The sequence below is a fragment of the Heloderma suspectum genome, chromosome 15 (genome assembly GCF_057233095.1).
Source record: "Heloderma suspectum isolate Gila_16-S chromosome 15, 16-S_ref, whole genome shotgun sequence".
Lineage (NCBI taxonomy): Eukaryota > Metazoa > Chordata > Lepidosauria > Squamata > Helodermatidae > Heloderma > Heloderma suspectum.
In genome coordinates this window covers 9083082-9106263 of record NC_139472.1, presented here as the reverse complement: position 1 = coordinate 9106263, position 23182 = coordinate 9083082, and the positions used below count along the sequence as shown (strand labels likewise).

Here is a 23182-nt window from a genome sequence, read left to right as displayed (position 1 = left end):
GCAATTCTGATGCTTAACTCTCACAGGTTTTTGCAGTCCGCTTTTTCAGGGCTGACTTTATCCATCAGAGGCCCCGGGAGTGGCAAATAACGGCGAAAACTACAGGAAAAAAAAGACACTGGGTCTCTTCTAGGTCAATCTGAGGTGTGTCTTACAGACCTGAAGGCTGCTCCCATCTCCCAACCCAACTTTTCCCAACCTGGTTGTGTTGGACTACAACTCCCATAAACCCCAGCCAGCTCCCAGGAGTATGGGAGTTGTAGTCCAGCAAATCTGAAGGGCACCAGGTTGGGAAAGTGTATCCTAACCCATAAACCTGGGAAATGGGTAGCATTTGCTCTCCTGGCTTGTCCTTCAACCTTTCAGAACTAAAGAATTTTCACACCCTGCAGAACTCCCTGCCATTGGTTTTCGAGCGACAGAAAGAGTTTAAGAACAAACCTTCACAGAAAACAACCGGGGTTGGTGTGGGACAGAAAGAGAAGAGAGGAACATCTTTTGAGGCCTGTATGTTCAACAGACCTCACCTAACGCCCATTAAGTATTTTTAAAAACCCTGTTGACAGCACCTCCACGTTCTGCCCAAATGGGAGGTCCACCTAACTCTTCCGTAATAAACTGGAAATGTGTTGAGGTTTCTAGGAAATGCTTATGCTGCCACGTACGCATCTGTGAGAACTTTTAGTTCCAAGGTGGGGCACCTATTAAATAAATACGATGGTGGATACAGTTGTTGAGCTCTGAAGAGGCGATCTGGCCCATCTGTCTGAGGTTAGTCCAGTTAGGAAATTAATCAGGGCCACCTATGTTGCTGTGTCAAGTCAACCCTGTGGAAATCCCTCCTGGGAGAGGCCCAGCGCAGCTCCACCCTAGAGCAGCCGTGGGCTGAAGGTAGATCTCTAGATGTTTGGAACTAAAACTCCCAGAAACCCCTACCAGCCTGGCTAACCGTCAGGAATGTGGCAAGTTGAAGTCCTAAACATCTGGGGATCTACTCCTTGACTGCCCTATCCTACAGAAATGGAAGATGTGGGTGAAGATGCTTTTTTCTTCTGGAGCAGCCAATTAATTTAACACCGGCTGCCTATATCATGATCTTTTACAGCTCCCGGACTTTCCCGCCGAGGTCTGTTTCAAGCTGTATTTGTAAAACCTTTTCTTAATTATTATCTGAAACTGCCTCATGGGGAATTGCGACTCCTACCAACCTGGAACATCAAGTGATTAATTCTTTTTTTTTTTAAGCCAGGGTTTTGAACCTGTTTCAGACCAAGGTCTGAATTCAATTTCAGAGAAACACTCAGGGGCCGCATTTCAGTGGTGGGCAGGGCTAAAGGAAAAAGGGGCAGGGCCAAAGACAAACGGGGAAGGGCCAAAATACCGAACAAATACCAGCATCTTGTAGCATACTGAAATCATAGTGGAGCTTGAAGTTCTTACTGCCAAGAACTAAGCCTTAGGAGAGGTATTTCAAACTTTTAGGATGGGGGAAAAAACTGCACAAAAGCCGGAAGGCCACCAAAGGATCACTGGCTGGGAGAAGGGTGCATGGCTATTTGGGGAAGCCCAGGAGGGGCAGTTTTAGCCCAAGGCCCCTCTTTTAAGCCGACATGGATGGGGAAGAAGTGCAAACGAAGCTTCTGAGGGTTAAGCTTTATAAATACTCTTTTTCTCCCCTGCTACCTTTTAAAAAGGAAACAGCTTGAAAATTTTCACATAGGGTTGGGGTAACTATAGCCAAGTCACACAAGCCGTTAAGGCCGCTACAAAGCCCCCAGTCCACCTGTCCAAGGGAAGCCAGAAGCTCACTGGCATCTCTCAGGTCTTAGGGGAGCGCCCAGGTTTCCCGCCCCAGCCACCACAGGCCAACCGCCTGCTCGAGACGGCCTAAAGCTTGGGGAGCGAGCCCGGTGGGGCCAAGAGGATGGCGAAGACGTAGAAGAGTCCCAAGAGGAGGTTCAGCTTGGCTGTCCTTTGGGGGATCTTGACGAAGGTTTGGCTTCGGAACTGCCGCTCCAGGGAGAAGGCCATGGGGATGGTCAGCAAGGGGAGCGCCATGCTGATGGTGTAGCGGGTGGCCAGGACGCAGAAGATCAGGTAGGGCAGGAAGAGGAGGGTGTTGTAAAGGACGTAGGAGAGCGTGGGGCCGATCAGGATGGCCAAGGTGACGATGCCGGCCTGCCGGTCTGACTCCATGTCCCGGGTGTTGTTGCTGTGGAGGATGGCCTCGGTGCTGAGGGCCAGCGGGACGGCATAGAGCAGGGGCGAGACAGACAGCTGGCCCACCTGCACGGCGTAGGCAAACATCACCGCCAGCGGCCCGAAGGTGATGAGGATCACCACGTCCCCCAGCGCCACGTACTTGAAGCCGATGCCTGCAGGGAGGACGAGGAGAGGAGAGGCCCGTCACGAGGGGAAGGAGAGGCGGTGCAGGGGAGCGCGTAGCATGCTGGGCCAGGGAGACCCAGGTTCAGTTCCCCGGTCAGCCATGTGCACTGGGCGACTTTGGGCCTAAGCCTCCGCCTCTTCCTCTTGCCCTTTCGAGTGGGAGATGCCTTGCCGATCCACATGACTGAGTCAGCTGATTGGCTCGTTTTTTGAGGCGGGGGAAGTATTGAAAACACGAATCTAGCGCATTTATTTCATCACTTTAAACCCCGCACCTTCAGCAACTAAGGTTCCCAGGGCTGCAAATGCAAAACAAGGGCATAACAAGAAAACCCAACAGCCTTTCCCAAGTTGCCGAAGGCTAGATCTGTTGGACTACAAGCCCCATTGTCCCCAAGGGTCAGGGATGATAGGGATTGCAGTCCAAAGCAACTCACAGGTGCCAGCTTTCCTATCCCAGCCTTCCCCCAACCTGGTGCCCTCCAGATGTTTTGGACTACAACTCCCAGCATTCCTGGCCACTGGCCATGCTGGCTGGGGATGATGGGAGTTTGAAGTCCAACCATATCCAGGGTGGTGTAGTGGTTGGAGTGTTGGGCCGGGACTGGGGAAACCCGGGTTCAAATCCCCTCTCGGCCATGAAGCTGGGTGGCTTTAGGCCAGGCACCCACTCTCAGCCTAACCTACCTCACAGGGTTGTTGTGAGGATAAAATGGAGAGGAGGGGAATTATGTAAGCTCCCATGGGCTCCTTGGAGGAAATGACAGGCTATAAGCATAGCAAATAAACAGATAATACATAAGACCTTTCAGCTAAAATAAGCTGGGGTTTGGGGCGTTTTGGCCCCACCTTCTTTTGCCTTTAGCCCCATCCACCAATGGAACGCAGCCCCCCCAAAGCTTCTCCTTAATGGAATTTGGATGTTCAACACCCCTGCTCTAGCTGGGTCAGATCAAGGCCCATCTCATACAGCTTTCTGCAGCCAGAACGGCCTTGGGAAACTCCCAAGCAGGAGACGAAAGTCGCCCACCTCTGCTGTAAAAGCTGCCATTTATGCGTGCTTCCTCAAGAGTACGCTTTGTGGAATTCAATGGGACTGAACATCTGAGTAAGACATACATAAGCGAAGTAAAGGCAACATCCTGAGCACATTTAGATGAGAATAAGGTTGCTGTTTCAAGGCACCAACTCTCAGCCGAACCTACCTCGCAGGGTTGTTGTGAGGATAGAATGGAGAGGAGGAGGAGGACCATACGAGCCATTTGGGCTTCTTGGAGGAAAAGGCAGGACTGGGAGGACGTCGTAAGATAGTCACTCCTCCCTCCAGCTCTCTTATTCTTTGCACATCCTGTCCTATATTTAGATTTATTTATTTATTTATTAAATTTATATCCCGCCTTTTTTCCTCCTTAAGGACCCCTAGGCAGCGTACATAGGCCTCCTCCTCCATTTTATCCTCACAACAACAACCCTGCGAGGTGGGTTGGGCTGAGAGTCTGTGACTGGCCCAAAGTCACCCAGTGAGCTTCCACGGCCGAGTGGGGACTAGAACCCGGATCTCCCGACTCCCAGTCCGACACTCTCGCCACTACACCACGCTGGCTCTTTGCATGACAGCCCCTGCCCTCAGGCTTACGAACATAAGCCACTCACAGAGCCTTTTTGGCTAGAGGACTAGGTATCAATGCTGCAAATAAGTAAGTCAGCAAAGCTGGAGAGTGGCTACCAACAGCCACTGCTGAGGACGTCAGGAGAGGAAGCGGCAAGCCCTTCACTGGGTTTAGATCCAATACCACGACCTCCTGAACTAAGAAATAAATAATAACTTGTAAAACTCTTCTCCAGGGTAAACATACTCTTTCAGCCTTTGGGTTGATGTGGCACCTTTGGGTTGAAGTGGAGCCTGGCTTCACTCAAGCATCTCAGTTTTCCTAGCTATTTCTCCCTCTGCAAGGATTAACAGCAAGAACACTGCAAGTTTGACAAACTGGGAAATAATGCTGCTTCTTTTCTCACAAGAACATCAGAAGAGCCCTGCTGGATCAGACCAAGGGTCCACCTTGCCCAGCATTCGGTTCACACTGTGGCCAGCCAGCTGCCCGTGGGAAACCCACAAGGAGGACGAGAGCACAGCAGCACCCTCCCGCTTCTCGAGAGGCTTTTTACACAGGTCGTACAATTCGGTTCTCTTGGAGCAGGATTTGGACCGCTGAACTTGAAATCGGTGCAGAGCGGACACAGAACCCTTCCCGTTTCTTTTGATGGGTCCGAGACCGTATGATAAACTTTGATTGAGAAACCTTCCCATAAAAGCCTCTCCCATATAGAACTTGGTTTCTCTGTATTGCACAACACACATAGTCTTCCACACTATGGCAAGACGTACTGTATTTCTATTTAAATTACAGGAAGCGGGCCATAACTCTGTGCTAAACAGCTGCTTGGCAAGCAGGAGGTCCCAATCCCCGGCATCTCTAAGTAGGGCTGGAATATTCCTGCCTGAAACCCAGAAGAGCCACTGCCAGTCTGTGTCAATAGTAATGGGCTAGATGGACAAGGGTCCTGGGACGGTGTGTTTTATTTTTCCAATATATTTCTGGCTGTTTAAAAATATTCTTTTAAAATTCTTTTAATTCTATCTATTTCCATTTCTCTCTTTTCCATCAATCTTTACCTGATTTCTGTCAATAAAGACCATTTCCCTCTAAGCTTCATTTCATTTTTCAAGCCTTCACTTTGCCCTTTTTGTTATCGTTCTCTAAAGAAGATATAAACAAGCTTGTAGAACTGAAGGATGACAGGTTGAACTTTCCACAATTTGGGGATTGTTTGTATAAACTACCACAACTCGTAACAGAAGGCAGACTTAGCTACTCAAATGTGTCAAATTGTAAATACCTTGAACATAAGAATTGTTTTCTAAACAATTCTTATGTTTGATCACTCAATGTCCTTGTTGAGGAAAGATGCAGAGAGTGAATGTTGGGTGGTTTTATTTACAGGAAGAGGCCTTGGATGGGGTGGGGGTGCGCATAAAGGCAGTAAATTAAGCATGGACTGAAAAGAGTATGGAAAATCGACAAAGAAAGGTTGTTTAACATCACTGCAGAAGGGGTAACAATAAAGGAGGACGTTTTATGGTCATCCAAAAGAACCTTGGGAGTATATGGTAAGAATAATTCAAGAATCACTTAAATTAAGTGAATTTGAGTGAGTTTCAGTCCTCAAAGGAACCTCACCTACAACATCAGAGCCAAGCTGAGGCTGTTTAAAATACGTGTGCCCAGGTATCCAATACCGGGGACCCTGAAATTTTTAGCCTCCAGTTTCTCCCTTACAATACGATGAATTCTAAACAAAAGCAACATTGAAGCCCTCGATGTTACTTGTCCTGAGCTTGTGCAAAGGTATAAAAACCTCTTAAGTCCAGAAGAAGGTGGGAGACGGTGGACTTTGAATCGGATCATTCGCGCACAATCAACGCCAACCCTTGATTCAACAACAGTCACGTTTGCCATTGCAAAACATAGCTGCATTCAACAACAGTCACGTTTGCTATTGCAAAACATAGCTGCATCTGTGTGAGTATGTCTTGGGTAGATATGAGGGGAAAAATATCTATCATCCAGTGCTTAGGTATTGGGAAAATATCTACTGTACTGTTATACTTGCGTTTGGGGGCTGCATAGCCAACTGGGACTGCATGGTCAAATCTTCAGGGCTGGATAGCCAAACTTGTGCCCACTGTCAATTTGGGAATGGAAGTTCAGCACTGGGTCTTTCGATAAATCCTTACCTTTCTTTCTAAACGTCTGTGTGTGTACCTTAACTCCGCCTCTAAGCTCCCGGGGTTTCACAGCCTGATCCACTGGGAAATCACAGGTTTTTAAACGAGCCCATCAGTCTAACTCAGCATAAGCCCGTTTCGGATGTTCCTATTTAAACCAGCCTTTTATTTAGAACCATGAGAACTAGAACCGTTCGGGAGAAGGACCACAGCTCTATGCTCTGCACAGAGAAGGTCACAGGTTTATTTTTTAATTTTTTAATTTATTTCATTTCTACACCACCCAACAGCCGAAGCTCTCTGGGCGGTTCATTGTGCGGCTTTTCCCTCAAGGGTGAGGAAGGAACGGCTTACCTCCAGTATAAAGGAAGGAGCTGGAAAGCCCTCCGAAGTAGATCAAGGCCAGGTGCTCTAACCGGAGGGTGGAGAGGCAGTACAGGCAGGCGGCAGAGAGGCATCCCAAGGTGTACAAGAAGACCCCGAATCTAACCACATCTTGGGGCTCCAAGATTTGGTCAACCAGTGTCCGGTCATCGCTCTTCTTGTGGTCAATGCCCTTGGAGAAGTCATAGTAGGTGTTCACGAGGTTGCCGGCGCCGTGGACGGCCAGGACGGTCACTGCGCTGCCCACGAGAAGGCCGGGGTCTAAGGTCCCCCGGGAGCGGTAGGCGAGGGCGCTGCCCAGGGCCACCGGGGTGAGGGAGGCGCTGAAGCTCCAGGGACGGAGAGCCAGAACGTACGATGCGCACTTATGCTGCCAGGTGATGGGCGGTGCCTTTGGAGAGGCGAGCAAAGTCACCCCCTCGCCTTCCAACTCACTCTCCTGGTGGCTCTCCGCCACGACGCTGATCTTCTCCATCTCGTCTTCAGCTTCCATGGCCTAGCACGCTCCTGCAAAGCCTGGTGTCAGAAGTGGACCTGGAAAAAGGAGTAGGAGATTGTACAGTGATCAGAGTCCTCCAGGGCAACCCAGCATATCCAGCCCCTTTTCTTCCGTCCTCTCCTGTGGGAACGTTGCCCTAAAGAGAGGAGGACGCCCCTCCAGATCCACAGAGCGCAGTAGGCGTCTTTTGGCCTTGGAAGGCAGGGCAGGAAGGAGTAAGGGGAAACTCTGACTCCGTCCTAAGTGAGGAGGTGTCTCAGGAGCAGTTGGGGAAGAACCAGACCTGCAGGCAAGCTGGTGAGTGAGCAAACTGGAACAGAACCAACAGGAAGAATCGCTCAGAAGCGCAGAGATCGACACAGATTTGGAAGGTCTCCTGATCATATTCATTCATTCATCTATTTGATTTATACCCCACCTTTCAACCAAAAAGATTGGAGCTCAAGCTGGCTAACAATAATAAGAATCAAGGTTAAAATAAAAACGTAGTTCAAGCAGTCACAGAACACGAGTAAGTTAAAAGCACAATGAAAAGGAGTGCAATAAAAACGTGTATAAATCTGTAAAAGCAACACAAGAGGATGAATCCCATCACCCGGCACCAGCTTTCCCACCAGTTGCATTGGACTATAGCCCCTATCAACCCCAGCCAAGGGATGATGGGAGCTGTAGTCTACCACATCTAAAGGGCGCCCACTTGGGTGAAGGTGATCCTATTTTAACATGCTTTCTTTGAAACAGTTCGGTCACATTCAAAGCAGTCCTCGTGAGCTTGCACGCAAACACACGCACACCCCATCACAGCCGTGCCACCTTCCTCCTCCATCTTGACTCCAGGATCCTCACCCGGTCATATGACAGTTGCCAATGTGCGAAAGACAGACCAACCCCACGATTCTTCCCGTCAACAGAATCCAGGCGGAGGTGGACCACAGGTAGGAAAAAAAAGTGTACCAGAGGACAGCAAATAAGTGCAGATGACTCAAGAAAGTGAGCCAAGCCACATGGTATAACAGAGCACCTAGCCCTCCTGAGCTGTGCAGGCCTTTAACAGATCTCAACGCCAGGCCGTGCCTCTCACAAACATAAAATCGTAGCACTGGAACAAACCTGGGACGTTCTGCATACAAAGCAGGGACTCTACCACCAAGCTACGGCTCCTCTCTGAAATGTAAGATAAGATGCTAGTCCTCATCAATCTGAATAAAAGGCTGATTTAAATAGGAACATAGTACGTTGACACGTTCACAGTTACACCCTTAGCCAACCAAGCCCAATACTGTCTACAAATGTCTGGCAGCAGCTCTCCAGGGATTCAGGCAGGATTCTTCCAACCTGGAGATTGAACCTGGGATTGCCTGCATGCAAAGCAGGGGCTCTACCCACTGGGCTACCCAGGGGTGGGGAAAGTGAGCTACTGCTGCTTGAAGTACAGAGCACCGGGAAAAATATCCCAAGTTTGATACATGCCATTTCCCAGCTTAGGATCTCAGCTAGCTAGACGGGGAAAGACATCTGGCCCCACGATCTTGACCAGCTGGATGGAACAGTAGAGGTCTGACTCAGTATGATTAAGTAGCTCCCTGCCTTCCTTTGATGCATTTAACAGCAGCAGCGCCAATATAATTTCAACAGGTATATTTTCCCCCTCTTCCCTCGCCCAGTAAAAAAATCAGCTGGTCTTCCCTAATCCAGGACCTTCTGCATACAAAACACACTCTGCCACTGAGCTACAGCCCCTCAAAGTCATTTGGGGAAGAAAACAAACAAACAGGAGTCTAAAACAATTCACCAGCCAGCAACACAACCAGTGTAACTTTATTTAAAACAAGTTTTTAAAAGAAAAACAAACACTGTTCCTGTTCAAGTAATAGGAATTATTATGGTTATTATTATTGTCATGCGGGGGGGAACCCTGCTTTTGGATTTCATAAATTAAAAGCAGGTAATACATTTCATAAATCAATAAGGGCGCAATTGTATGCATGTTTAGACAGAAAAAAAATCCTATGATTCCCAGCATTCCCCAGCCAGCATGTAGGACCTTTTTTTCTGTAAACTGCTCCAGGAGTAGGATAAAAAAAAACTTCAGGATGCAATTGTATGCATGTTTACACAGAAAAAAATCCTGCAACTCCCAGCATATGACTTAAGGCACAATCCTATGCACGTTGAGACAGAAAAAGAGTCCTGTAGCCCCCAGCATATGACTTAAGGGACAATCCTATGCACGTTTATACAGAAAAAGAGTCCTGTAGCCCCCAGCATATGACTTCAGGCACAATCCTATCCACGTTTAGACGGAAAAAGAGTCCTGTAGCCCCCAGCATATGACTTGAGGCACAATCCTATGCACGTTTAGACGTAAAAACGTCCTGTAGCCCCCAGCATATGACTTGAGGCACAATCCTATGCACGTTTAGACGGAAAAAGAGTCCTGTAGCCCCCAGCATATGACTTAAGGCACAATCCTATCCACGTTTAGACGTAAAAACGTCCTGTAGCCCCCAGCATATGACTTCAGGCACAATCCTATGCACGTTTAGACGGAAAAAGAGTCCTGTAGCCCCCAGCATATGACTTCAGGCACAATCCTATCCACGTTTAGACGGAAAAAGAGTCCTGTAGCCCCCAGCATATGACTTAAGGCACAATCCTATGCACGTTTAGACAGAAAAAGAGTCCTGTAGCCCCCAGCATATGACTTAAGGGACAATCCAATGCACGTTTAGACAGAAAAAGAGTCCTGTAGCCCCCAGCATATGACTTAAGGCACAATCCTATGCACGTTGAGACTTTAAAAGAGCCCTGTAGCCCCCAGCATATGACTTAAGGGACAATCCTATCCACGTTTAGACGGAAAAAGAGTCCTGTAGCCCCCAGCATATGACTTAAGGCACAATCTTATGCACGTTTAGACGTAAAAACATCCTGCAGCCCCCAGCATATGACTTCAGGCACAATCCTATCCACGTTGAGATGGAAAAAGAGTCCTGTAGCCCCCAGCATATGACTTAAGGCACCATCCTATGCACGTTTAGACGTAAAAACGTCCTGTAGCCCCCAGCATATGACTTCAGGCACAATCCTATGCACGTTTAGACGGAAAAAGAGTCCTGTAGCCCCCAGCATATGACTTCAGGCACAATCCTATGCACGTTTAGACGGAAAAAGAGTCCTGTAGCCCCCAGCATATGACTTAAGGCACAATCCTATGCACGTTTAGACGTAAAAACGTCCTGTAGCCCCCAGCATATGACTTCAGGCACAATCCTATGCACGTTTAGACGGAAAAAGAGTCCTGTAGCCCCCAGCATATGACTTAGGCACAATCCTATGCACGTTTAGACGTAAAAACGTCCTGTAGCCCCCAGCATATGACTTAAGGCACAATCCTATGCACGTTTAGACGGAAAAAGAGTCCTGTAGCCCCCAGCATATGACTTCAGGCACAATCCTATGCACGTTTAGACGGAAAAAGAGTCCTGTAGCCCCCAGCATATGACTTAAGGCACAATCCTATCCACGTTTAGACGGAAAAAGAGTCCTGTAGCCCCCAGCATATGACTTCAGGCACAATCCTATCCACATTTAGACGGGAAAAGAGTCCTGTAGCCCCCAGCATATGACTTCAGGCACAATCCTATCCACGTTTAGACGGAAAAAGAGTCCTGTAGCCCCCAGCATATGACTTCAGGCACAATCCTATGCACGTTTAGACGGAAAAAGAGTCCTGTAGCCCCCAGCATATGACTTCAGGCACAATCCTATCCACATTTAGACGGGAAAAGAGTCCTGTAGCCCCCAGCATATGACTTCAGGGACAATCCTATGCACGTTTAGACGGAAAAAGAGTCCTGTAGCCCCTAGCATATGACTTAAGGCACCATCCTATGCACGTTTAGACGTAAAAACGTCCTGTAGCCCCCAGCATATGACTTCAGGCACAATCCTATGCACGTTTAGACGGAAAAAGAGTCCTGTAGCCCCCAGCATATGACTTCAGGCACAATCCTATGCACGTTTAGACGGAAAAAGAGTCCTGTAGCCCCCAGCATATGACTTCAGGCACAATCCTATGCACGTTTAGACGGAAAAAGAGTCCTGTAGCCCCCAGCATATGACTTCAGGCACAATCCTATGCACGTTTAGACGGAAAAAGAGTCCTGTAGCCCCCAGCATATGACTTAAGGCACAATCCTATGCACGTTTAGACGTAAAAACGTCCTGTAGCCCCCAGCATATGACTTCAGGCACAATCCTATGCACGTTTAGACGGAAAAAGAGTCCTGTAGCCCCCAGCATATGACTTAAGGGACAATCCTATGCACGTTTATACAGAAAAAGAGTCCTGTAGCCCCCAGCATATGACTTAAGGCACCATCCTATGCACGTTTAGACGTAAAAACGTCCTGTAGCCCCCAGCATATGACTTCAGGCACAATCCTATGCACGTTTAGACGGAAAAAGAGTCCTGTAGCCCCCAGCATATGACTTCAGGCACAATCCTATCCACGTTTAGACGGAAAAAGAGTCCTGTAGCCCCCAGCATATGACTTCAGGCACAATCCTATCCACATTTAGACGGGAAAAGAGTCCTGTAGCCCCCAGCATATGACTTAAGGCACAATCCTATCCATGTTGAGATGGAAAAAGAGTCCTGTAGCCCCTAGCATATGACTTAAGGCACCATCCTATGCACGTTTAGACGTAAAAACGTCCTGTAGCCCCCAGCATATGACTTCAGGCACAATCCTATGCACGTTTAGACGGAAAAAGAGTCCTGTAGCCCCCAGCATATGACTTCAGGCACAATCCTATGCACGTTTAGACGGAAAAAGAGTCCTGTAGCCCCCAGCATATGACTTAAGGCACAATCCTATGCACGTTTAGACGTAAAAACGTCCTGTAGCCCCCAGCATATGACTTCAGGCACAATCCTATGCACATTTAGACGGAAAAAGAGTCCTGTAGCCCCCAGCATATGACTTAAGGCACAATCCTATGCACGTTTAGACGGAAAAACGTCCTGTAGCCCCCAGCATATGACTTCAGGCACAATCCTATGCACGTTTAGACGGAAAAAGAGTCCTGTAGCCCCCAGCATATGACTTAAGGCACAATCCTATGCACGTTTAGACGTAAAAACGTCCTGTAGCCCCCAGCATATGACTTCAGGCACAATCCTATCCACGTTTAGACGGAAAAAGAGTCCTGTAGCCCCCAGCATATGACTTCAGGCACAATCCTATCCACATTTAGACGGGAAAAGAGTCCTGTAGCCCCCAGCATATGACTTCAGGCACAATCCTATCCACGTTTAGACGGAAAAAGAGTCCTGTAGCCCCCAGCATATGACTTAAGGGACAATCCTATGCACGTTTATACAGAAAAAGAGTCCTGTAGCCCCCAGCATATGACTTAAGGCACCATCCTATGCACGTTTAGACGTAAAAACGTCCTGTAGCCCCCAGCATATGACTTCAGGCACAATCCTATGCACGTTTAGACGGAAAAAGAGTCCTGTAGCCCCCAGCATATGACTTCAGGCACAATCCTATCCACGTTTAGACGGAAAAAGAGTCCTGTAGCCCCCAGCATTCTCCAACCAGGCATGGCTGGCTGGGGAATGCTGGGCGTCGTAGGGCCTTTTTCTGTCTAAGCAGGCATACGAACGCATCCTTAATAACTTTACGCCCCACCTCACACGCACAAACGGACCCCCGAAAGAAAATGCACCGGGGGGGGGGGGTTGCTAATCCTCCACTACCCAGTGCCCTGTCTCCGCCGGCGGCTAGCCTCCCAATTCCCGCTGCCCGGCCAAAAGGGCTGCATTCGGGGCGGGGAAGGGGGGGGGCCGGAGAGCGGGGGCGGCCGTCCCATTCCGGACCCACCACGGACAACGGAGGGAGGGTCCCGACGAGGCCCCGCGCTGCCCGTGGAACTTCTCCCGGCGCCATCCGCGCCTCCCGCGCCGCCGCCGCCGCCTCGGTCGGATACAAAGGGCGTGCGCCCCCGAAAGCGGCCCGGCAGGAAACCGAGGCGCCGCAGTTCCGCCCGGCCCTGCGTCGCGTTCCGCCGGGGGGGGGGGGGGGATGGCTGCCTCCGGCTCCGTGCGATCGCCCGTTTCCACGCCACGCAGCGGCCCGCGGCACTTGGCAGCACAACATGCGGCACGAAGAAGGAGGACACGAGAGCGGCCTCTGTTGCCTGTGGCTGTGGGGACCTGGGGTTGTAAAGTGTGTGTGTGTGTGTGTGTGTCTATCTGGAGGCCTTTCAGGGCGCAGTCCTGTGCCTGCGTATGGCTGTGAGGACCTGGGGTTGTAAAGTGTGTGTGTGTGTGTGTGTGTGTGTGTGTGTGTATCTGGAGGCCTTTCAGGGCGCAGTCCTGTGCCTGCGTATGGCTGTGAGGACCTGGGGTTGTAAAATGTGTGTGTGTGTGTGTGTATCTGGAGGCCTTTCAGGGCTCAGTCCTGTGCCTGCGTATGGCTGTGAGGACCTGGAGTTGTAAAGTGTGTGTGTGTGTGTGTGTGTGTGTGTGTATCTGGAGGCCTTTCAGGGCGCAGTCCTGTGCCTGCGTATGGCTGTGAGGACCTGGGGTTGTAAAGTGTGTGTGTGTGTGTGTGTGTGTGTATCTGGAGGCCTTTCAGGGCGCAGTCCTGTGCCTGCGTATGGCTGTGAGGACCTGGGGTTGTAAAGTGTGTGTGTGTGTGTGTGTGTGTGTATCTGGAGGCCTTTCAGGGCGCAGTCCTGTGCCTGCGTATGGCTGTGAGGACCTGGGGTTGTAAAGTGTGTGTGTGTGTGTGTGTGTGTGTATCTGGAGGCCTTTCAGGGCGCAGTCCTGTGCCTGCGTATGGCTGTGAGGACCTGGGGTTGTAAAGTGTGTGTGTGTGTGTGTGTGTGTGTATCTGGAGGCCTTTCAGGGCGCAGTCCTGTGCCTGCGTATGGCTGTGAGGACCTGGGGTTGTAAAGTGTGTGTGTGTGTGTGTGTGTGTGTATCTGGAGGCCTTTCAGGGCGCAGTCCTGTGCCTGCGTATGGCTGTGAGGACCTGGGGTTGTAAAGTGTGTGTGTGTGTGTGTGTGTGTGTGTATCTGGAGGCCTTTCAGGGCGCAGTCCTGTGCCTGCGTATGGCTGTGAGGACCTGGGGTTGTAAAGTGTGTGTGTGTGTGTGTGTGTGTGTGTGTATCTGGAGGCCTTTCAGGGCGCAGTCCTGTGCCTGTTGAGACGGAGAAACTGACTGTCTGGGCAATGTTGGGAGCCGTCGGCCTTTTCTCTGCCTGAACACGCCTAGGATTGCGCCCTGAATCTTCTCATATACCTTTTTACATATTAGACCGTTTTTACATACTAGACCGCCTCCGGCGAAGGATCGTAGAAAAATAGGGCTGGAAGGGGCCTACAAGGCCGTCGACCTTCAAGACTTGGAAGTCGGAACACGTTCGGTTTTGCTTGGTACTGGTTACTCCTGGAGGTTGTTGTTCAGTCGTTAAGTCGTGTCCGACTCTTCGTGACCCCGTGGACCATGGCACCATTCTTATTTAACCATGAAATGCGTTTTTGTTGTTTTTGTTCAGTCGATAAGTTTTGTCCGACTCTTTGTGACCCCATGGACCACAGCATGCCAGGCCTTCCCATCCTCCACTCTCCCAGAGTGTGCTCACGTTCATATTCATTGCATCGGTGATGCTATCTAGCCATCTCATCCTCTGCCGTCCCCTTCTCCTTTTGCCTTCAGTCTTTCCCAGCATCAGGGTCTTTTCCAGAGAGTTTTCTCTTCCCATTAGGTGGCCAAAATATTTGAGCTTCAGCTTCAGCATCTGTCCTTCCAATGAGCACTCAGGGTTGATTTCCTTTAGGATGGACTGACTGGACCTCCTTGCAGTCCAGGGGACTCGTAAGAGTCTTCTCCAGCACCACAGTTCGAAGGCATCGATTCTTCGGCGCTCAGCCTTCCTTGTAGTCCAGCTCTCACAGCCCTACCTTGCCACTGGGAAAACCATAGCTTTGATTAGACGGACCTTTGTCAGCAAGGTGATGTCTCTGCTTCTCGCTATGCTGTCTAGGTTTGCCATAGCTTTCCTCCCAAGGAGCAAGCGTCTTTTAATTTCATGGCTACAGTCACCGTCTGCGGTGATCTTGGAGCCCAAGAAAATAAAATCTGTCACTGCTTCCATTTCTTCCCCTTCCATATGCCAGGAAGTATTGTTGGATATTACAGCACAACCGTACTGTATTTCCCTCTGTTGCCTTTTAATGTATTGGGGGGGGGGCTGGAGTTGGGGAGTCCACCTGAAAAAAAATCAATCAATAAAAATGTTCTCCGTCCGCCCAAATGAAATGAATAGTTACTTCTTTCTGACAGCATGTCATCCTGTTGGACTCGATGGTCTTGTAGGCCCCTTCCAGCCCTACTATTCTATGGTCCTTATTTAAAAAGTAAACCCTCAAAAGGGGGAGGTAGTTCCCCCTCATGCAAAATTTGCATATGAATAAACCCTAACTATTATTGGAATGTAGCAATTATTAGCTATAAAAATCAAACGTAATTTGGAATAGAACAGGGGGAGAAAATAACCTGGGCGGGGGCGGGGGCGGGCTGTTACACGATGGGCACTTACTCCAGTAATTGCGGTAAGAACTTTCAAGTCATGCAAGATGAGCATATGGAAAAATGTATTTATGATGGGAACTTAAAAACCGCTTGTTGACATAAAATATGCACGTGGTTGCAACTGAGGGGATCATTTGTATGCGCGCATATTCTAGTATTTACAGTACGAAGCCCCCACCCGCGACCTTGCCTCAGGCTAGAGGCGGGGGCCCCGAGCGTCGGGAACCCTTTCAGCGACGGACCTCCAACCATAGACACGCGCCCCGCTTCTCCGCTTGACTCTCTATGGCGCAGGCCTTCCTTGCCCTCGCGCGCATGCGCAGATCTAACTCCGGCTGAAGCGAGGGCGGAATCCCAATCCCAGGCCTCGCCTCTCACCGGCCCTTTTTAGCGTCAATCAGCACGATCTCGTTGTTTTGATTGGACGGCGGATCCGGGGGCGCCGCCTTCTCTTGCCTTTTCGATTGGTGGGCGCCTTGCCTGCCCACACTAGGGCGGGTCCAGGGCGCCGGGCTCTGCCCCGCGCCTCCAGCAATCAAGGCTTCCAGGGCTGCAATGCAAAGCCACAAGCTGGTCCGTCCTGGGTGTGTCTGGAGTGCAAAAGAAGGGAAAGGGGGGGGGGACTGGGGTTCCCCTCCCCCCGCCTGGAAGGAGGGGCGTGGCGAGCCCAGCAGCGCGTCACAGCATGCAAATGAGCCTGGCCCGGGGTTCCCCTCTCGGCTCCGCCTCCCCTGGGCCGCCCCGGAGGACGTTTCGCCCAGTTTCGATTTCAGGCTCCGGCTGCTTTGGGGGGCGGGGGAGAGCAGGAAGCCCCTTGTCTCTGGCGTCCTTCCCGGCCCAGGGGAAGCCCTGGAGCGTCGAGGGGTGTGGGTCGGGGGGGGGAGACGGGGTCGCGAGGGGGGTCTTAGTCGTAGCTGGCAGGATCCAGGAACTGGCAGGGAGCACCTGGCGAAAATGAGGGCACCAACGGCTTGTGGTGAAAGCCCAAAACCGGGCTTGGAGGTCCGTGCCCAGCTGCCCTCCAGTGAAGCTCTGGACACGTGGGGAAGATCCAACTCGAGTTTATTTGTGTACAACGAAGGCAGCTCTTGTCAACCCAGAGGCAGCGCAGATCAACACTCGCCCATTACCATCAGAGTGCGGCTAAATAAGTGGCGTCAGCTGAGCCTAAATAAGTGGCATCAACCAATAATATCAGCCAAGCCTAAGTAAGTGACGTCAGCCGAGCTTAAGTAAGTGACGTCAACCAGTAATATCAGCCAAGCCTAAATAAGTGGCGTCAGCTGAGCCTAAATAAGTGGCATCAACCAATAATATCAGCCAAGCCTAAATAAGTGGCGTCAGCCGCGCCTAAATAAGTGACGTCAACCAGTAATATCAGCCAAGCCTAAATAAGTGGCATCAGCCAAGCCTAGCGTGCATGTCTGGTCATTATCAACTAAACTTTTACTGAACCACCATCACCCCTGGTTCCTCCCTGAGAGTCCTGCAATTTCCCCAGGATTTCTGACCCAATTATTTTGGAAGGATGATTCACAGGTGTGGGGTGAGTTGCTGTGCCAGCAAGATAACTTATCTCTCCTGTCCTGGCGGTTTCTCCTTCAACGTGGAAGAAACAGACAACAGTTTTAGACCTATGAGGAATCTGCCACGTAGGCACGAAGAAGCCGAGAAGACATGGCTTTGCCATAGTTATTTTCCACAGACTTTCGAGAATGGTTGCAAAAAGGAGACATGGCGAGAGTGCCTCTGAACTTGTGCAGAGTCCCCCTCCCTTCCCCCCCCCATCTACAAGTTCATGTCGTTCAGAGACCTGTGCAGAAGGGCACTTTCCTGCTTGACCCCCAACTCCACACCTGTTTCTTAGGAATCTGACACTGCCACGAAGCAATCTTGAGGGTGGGCTGTTTGGGGCTGCCTGAATCAGCTGTCCTGTCCTGTCCAGACGTGCCCCGTTGGACTCAAGGAGTTATAATAGACAGCATGCCATGTGGCTTTTATGTCCGTTGTTTTGATCAGTGCCAGTATCTTCCTGTAACTATTTTAGCTCTTTACATCCTTATTAAATTTTGTACATTAAGGAGTTTACATTGTGTTTGGATTATCTTGTTTTTGGAGCTTGTCATTTTTGTGAACCACCCAGACAGGTTTGGCTATTGGGTGGCACAGAAATGAAATCGAGAGCCAAGTCCCTGCTCACCCATGAAGCTCACAGGGTGACTTTGGGCCAGTCACTGACTCTCAGCCTCACCTACCCCGCAGGGTTGCTGTGAGGATAAAAATGGAGGGGAGGAGGATTATGTAAGCTGCCTTGGGTTCCTCGCAGGAGAAGAGGTGGGATATAAATATAATACTTAAAATAAATAAAGCCATAGTTATTATTAAGAAGGGGTGTATATGTGTGCGAAGGCCGTCCTTTTAACCCCTACAACATCAATGCAACACCAGCATGCTTAATGTTTGTATGGCATTTAAGTGTTTCAGGCATGCCATTTCAGCCGTCTTCATGACTGCCCTGTAAGGTAGTCCAACGTGGCCTTGGACAGCTTCTGGATTTCAGAATCCAGCTGCCTCTCAATGCCAGTCGTTGGCCAAGGTGGAGGAAGGTGAACAGCAGTGCTGCAAGGGTTTGACCTCAGGGCTAAAGTCGAGGGCCCTGCATGCATGTGGCAGGTGACGTGGGGGCAGTGTGAAACAGGCCCCACGGCAACATCCGAGCCAGCGTGGGTGTGCTGACGCCCGTCAGGGCTGGTGTTGTTCGCCACAACTTCCCTACCCTCTTCTTATTTTTCAAAGCATCTTATTACCTGATGCGTTTAGCATCAGGGCTGCAGCAGAAGCGATCTTTCCTTTCTTCCTGGAGTCGTGATGGGGCCACAATTGAAGGGAGTTTAAAATGCAGCACTGTGCATGCTCAAGAGTATTTCTTATGAGAGCTGGAAAATAGTTTGCTGTGGTTATTTGTTTGTTTGCCCTAACATATCAGGGATAGAGAAATAGTTGTAAAGCAAGGAATATGCATGAAGCAGGGGTGTTTCTAGGCTCTGTAAAGATTCAGGCCCAAGGCCCATAGGACAGATATCTAAATAAAATGTCCATATGTTGGTCTATATCTCTGTACACAAGTGTAGAGATAATTGCTGGGCTTGATTTAAATTTCACAGGAGGCCGAGTCTGCCAATTAATTTCCCGCACAAATTATCTCAAAATAAATTCTTCCATGAATTTGCCCCCAGCCCTAGATGGAAAAACCAATGGAAAATGATTCCCCTCGCCAGGGGTGAGGCTAGATGGGAACAGGAAGGGGGGAAAGTGCCGCCCCCCCCCCCAGACAAGGAGCTCGCCCCCCTTTGTTGGACTCCTGTCAGTACTCGAAGGAAAGGTACTTTTCACCTGTACAGGCGCATTCATCTATTATCATCTCAAGTCCGCTGCAGCTCTTGAACCCACAAAGCCTCTGCATTTTGCAGCTCCTGACATACTCTTCAAGATGCCAACATCTGAGGGGAAAGGGGAAACATCTGAAATGCAGGAGAGAGAGGTAAGTGAGGAGGCGTGGATAGGTGCATTGCTGCGGGCGGGAGGGGGGCGCTAAAGCCCCAGTTGTGCTTTCTTGACACACACAAGACTGCCTTGGTGGCAGTCAGGCTGGGAATTGCTTTGTGATGCAGTCACAACCTCTCCTCCAATCATTTTAGGGTGGGTTAACTCCTTTAATCTCAATTTCTCTATCGCTGTTGCCTTTACAGTGTAATCCTCCTATGCATGTTTATTACTCAGAGTTAGGCAAGTCTGCATGGAATTGCTGCCTTAGCTATTATGCTGAATGTTATCTGGAGTGAGCCATAGCTTAATCTTCTTGTATCTTTGTCCTCTTCTCTCCTCTCCTATATAAATAAAAGGAAGTGTTTGTTTGTATGCCCTCGATGGACTCGAAAACCATACATCCAATCATTATGAAACTTTTAGGATTTGTTCTAGGATTTGTCTGGGATGGTTTTAGGCATAGTGAAAATTTTGACCACCGTCTTGAACCAAAACGGCGGCAAATCAATGTTTTTAAAGATACCGCTTGATTGATTTCAACCAAAGCTCGCATCATGGTTCAGCACTGTGGTGAGCAGATTTTAACCGTGCAACATTCATGTTTTTCATGTTTTTTAGACATTAAAAAAACAAGCCCCAAATGCTGAGAAAAAAACAAAACAAAACATGTTTAGTATGAAAAAACGGCTCAGCGCAGTTTGAAGCCAGGGAAGATCAGTAGACTGAGTTATAGGCCTGCCTGCTCCCCTCAGCTGTGGGGCAGCTCCATCTAAGGGGGATGGAGTGGACAAACCCCTCCCTCGGGGGGGCTATGGGGTGGACTGTGCAGGGCACCTAGGGGTGCCGGCAGGCATGCCTTTGCTCAGGCGGGGCAGGCACAGCGTGGCCAACTCTGACAGCTGTGTAGCTTTGCTCGAAGGCTTCTGTGTATCAACCGAAAGGCAATTTCAACCTGTGAAAAGCCGGGTCCATTTGCTAGTCCTATATATAAGCAAGCAATATTACAGTTGATTTTGGGTTATATTTGTCTCACTGGGGTTTGGCTTGGCTTGGGAGATGTGAATGTGAGTATTGAAGGGGCATAAAGAGCTTCTCCCGTGGTTGAAAATTTTTCGCTGCATCACAAGGCCAGCCCCTTCTGCATCCTAAAGAAAGGAGTGTGGGGGTGGCAGAACGAAGAACATGCACATAAAAAATGTGGGGAAAATGCAGTGACATGTGGCGGGGAGGCGACCACTAAAATGGAGCAACTGGGGCTCTGAGTACAGGCCAGTGTCTACTATTGAGCTTCTCAGTTGCAGGCAGTTCCGTTGCAGGCCTGCACCCGACCCAATCCTCTCCGCTGCACGGCATGCGCATACTTTGAGGCACATGAACAGAGTTGCTGGCCCCTGAGAGATGTGAACAGGGTGTGGAGGAGGATTGCAAGAGGCTCGGCCAAAAAGGAACAAACTCAAGCCTGGAGAGAAAGAGAAAGGGGCTGCAGAAGGGCAAAGGGTCAGTCAGTGTTGCCCCTGTGAAGAAAGCTGGTTGGTGTCTGGTTTTATTGTCCCTGCTGTGACCTGGGGGGGTGGGGGGTCCATGCTGAGGACGAAGAAGTTGGTGAGTTCTAATGCAGAAATTTTAATAAAGAGGCCCGTTTGATGCCAGTGAGTCCCCAGTGTGCTGGCAGGACAAGAGGTTCCTGAAGGCAACACCAGAAAATTAGGCAACCCCCTCCTCCCCTAACTTTCCCACTCTCAGGGACACTACAGCAGAGGCGGCCGGCTGCTGTGGACAAACAGGGCAGAGCCCCAGCTCCTGCTCCCCCCTTTCTGATCTCCCTCAGTTCTCCCCAAGCCCAAAAAGTCGGACCTTAGCAATGCTGCTCAGTAGCGGCGCCCACACGCTCCTCTCTTCTTCCTCTAGGAGGCTTGGGGGATTCCCGTGGGAGAGCTGCCCCAGTTTCCGATTTGTTTCTTTCTGAGTGGGCAGCATACCGGCGCACCTCTCTCTTTGGGGGGAATGGCTTCCTTGCAGGGCCACATGTGTGGGGCTCTGGCGAAAGCTGGGGACCCTCCAGAGCAGTCCCTGGTGGTGAGGCAGAGAGCAAAGTCTGATCCAGCGTTCCCCTGCTGTCCTGAAGTGGACAGGACCACGGAACATCACCCTGCCACGGAGCCCAGGGCCACCCAAGACGTTTTGCTGCCTGAGGCAGAGCAGCAAATGCACCCCCCCCCCCCGCCCAACTCACAGTGGGTGGTGAATCTGCTCCAGAACTCCCCTGCTGTTGAGCTTGAGCCCTGGAACTTGCTTATAAGCATAATGTGCCTCTGAGCAAATGCAGAGTGCCTTTCTTTCACCTGCTCCTGCTACATTGCAACTAGAAGGGAATTTGCTGCTGGAGGAAAGGCTGGCTTGTTCTTTTGAACTCACAAACCGGGCTCTTTGGGGGTACTCTCCCCACACTCCCCAGAAGCTAATCTGAGCCACAATGTGAGTCCAAGAGCCTATATTCCCTGGAGCATGGGGTGTAGTTTATAAAGCCCATAGAACCCCTGAGATATACCAAGTCTATCGGTTGTTACAAAGCACTCCAAATTCTGCTGTTTCCACCTGTACGTGGAAAGGGACTCCGGTCTTCTGGTCTTGGGGAGGAGCAGAAAAGCAGGTTCCATAGGATATTGAGGCCACGTCCCAAGTGGAACTACAGATTTCTTGCATACAGGTTTCTGACCAGCCATTGTACTCTGCTTTAATTCCTTTGCATTAATACTCGCAAATCTCACATCTTGCCTCAGGACAACAACCACAGAAACCCCCACCATGAAATATTTTCCACTGATTTCTAACCTTGTTTAAATAGAAGGAGAAAATAAAGTACTCAATGTCTTTTAAAGCGGTGAGACCCTGAAAACCCAATGTTATGTGAGCAGGCATGCCTACGTGACTCTTTTGCCACCTATATTTAAAATAATCGCCAACCTCCCCCCCCCCCCCGGTCTTACTCACCTGGACCTGTGATAGCCAGAGATATGCAAAAATGCCACCCGTCAGCTCCTCTTTTCCTCGCATCAGGAAGAAAAGAGAAGCCTGTTGTCTTCTTTCCTCCCTTAATGTCTGTCAGCTAAAAATCAATTTTCCAACATCCATGAGCAATCTTAGCAGAAAGACTTGTTTTGTATTGATTTGATTACTAAATCCTGAAGAGAAGGGGGATAAAAACAGCAACCCAGATTCATAGAACACAGAGAGGGAGAGAAGGAAGGAGCACTCCTTACATCTTTCTGCTTAGAAGACCATCCCCCTGCTTTTTTTCTTTCTGTGTCTCCCCTTAGTTCCCAGAGTTAGCAGACCCAGAGGGGTAAATCTTTGCATTATCTTCTATTTTCCTTCTAAGTGGTCCATACTCCCAATTAGTCTCCTTTCCTCCCTGTTTCCTAAAATTCCAAACTCCAAAAAGCCCTTGGCTTTGAGACCTCCCTGTTGCTCTTTAATGCCTCTCCGTCCACTTTCTTCCCAAACCCCTACATTCGCTCTAACCCCCGCCTTCAAAGTCTCCCTCAGTTCTCCGAAAGAGTCTCTTTCTTCCCCCATTCAAAGTATCTCAAGCTGAAACATCTTTCTCTCTCCCCCTTCCTCCATGATCGCATTAATACACACACACACAAACACACCTTGCTAGGAGTTAAAACTTCTCTTTGAGGTGCTGCACTGTTATCAAACTTCTTTTAACACACGTGCGCGCACACGCACACACCTTCCTAGAAATTAAAAATGGTCTCTTTTGAACTCAGGGGCAATCTACATTACAACTTTAAACTGGTTTCAAACCTGTTTTTAGTGATTACGGCTACCAAATACAGGAATTCTGGGAATTGTAGCCCTAGGAAGAGGGGCCGCTTGGGCAGGGGACAGGGGTCTCTAGCAAAGAATTCTCAGTACCCCCATGAAACTGCAGGATCCCTTTAGATAAACCGGTTTGAA

General features: G+C 49.8%; 1 protein-coding gene across 2 annotated transcripts; it reads right to left on the bottom strand.

Moving 5' to 3' along the window:
* Nucleotides 1–1647: 1647 nt before the first annotated feature.
* Nucleotides 1648–13052, bottom strand: UBIAD1 (UbiA prenyltransferase domain containing 1). Of its 2 annotated transcripts, none has more exons than XM_084822229.1 (3): nt 12953–13052; nt 6530–7093; nt 1648–2375 (listed from the first exon to the last, which is right to left on the bottom strand). In XM_084822229.1, exons 2-3 carry the CDS (start codon nt 7050–7052, stop codon nt 1888–1890), a joined length of 1011 nt encoding a protein of 336 aa, XP_084678355.1. In that variant the 5' UTR covers nt 7053–7093; nt 12953–13052; the 3' UTR covers nt 1648–1887. The 2 variants fall into 2 exon arrangements, with proteins under 2 accessions (XP_084678355.1, XP_084678356.1); XM_084822230.1 differs by lacking the exon at nt 12953–13052 and adding an exon at nt 7905–9448.
* Between the last annotated feature and the right edge of the window lie 10130 nt (nt 13053–23182).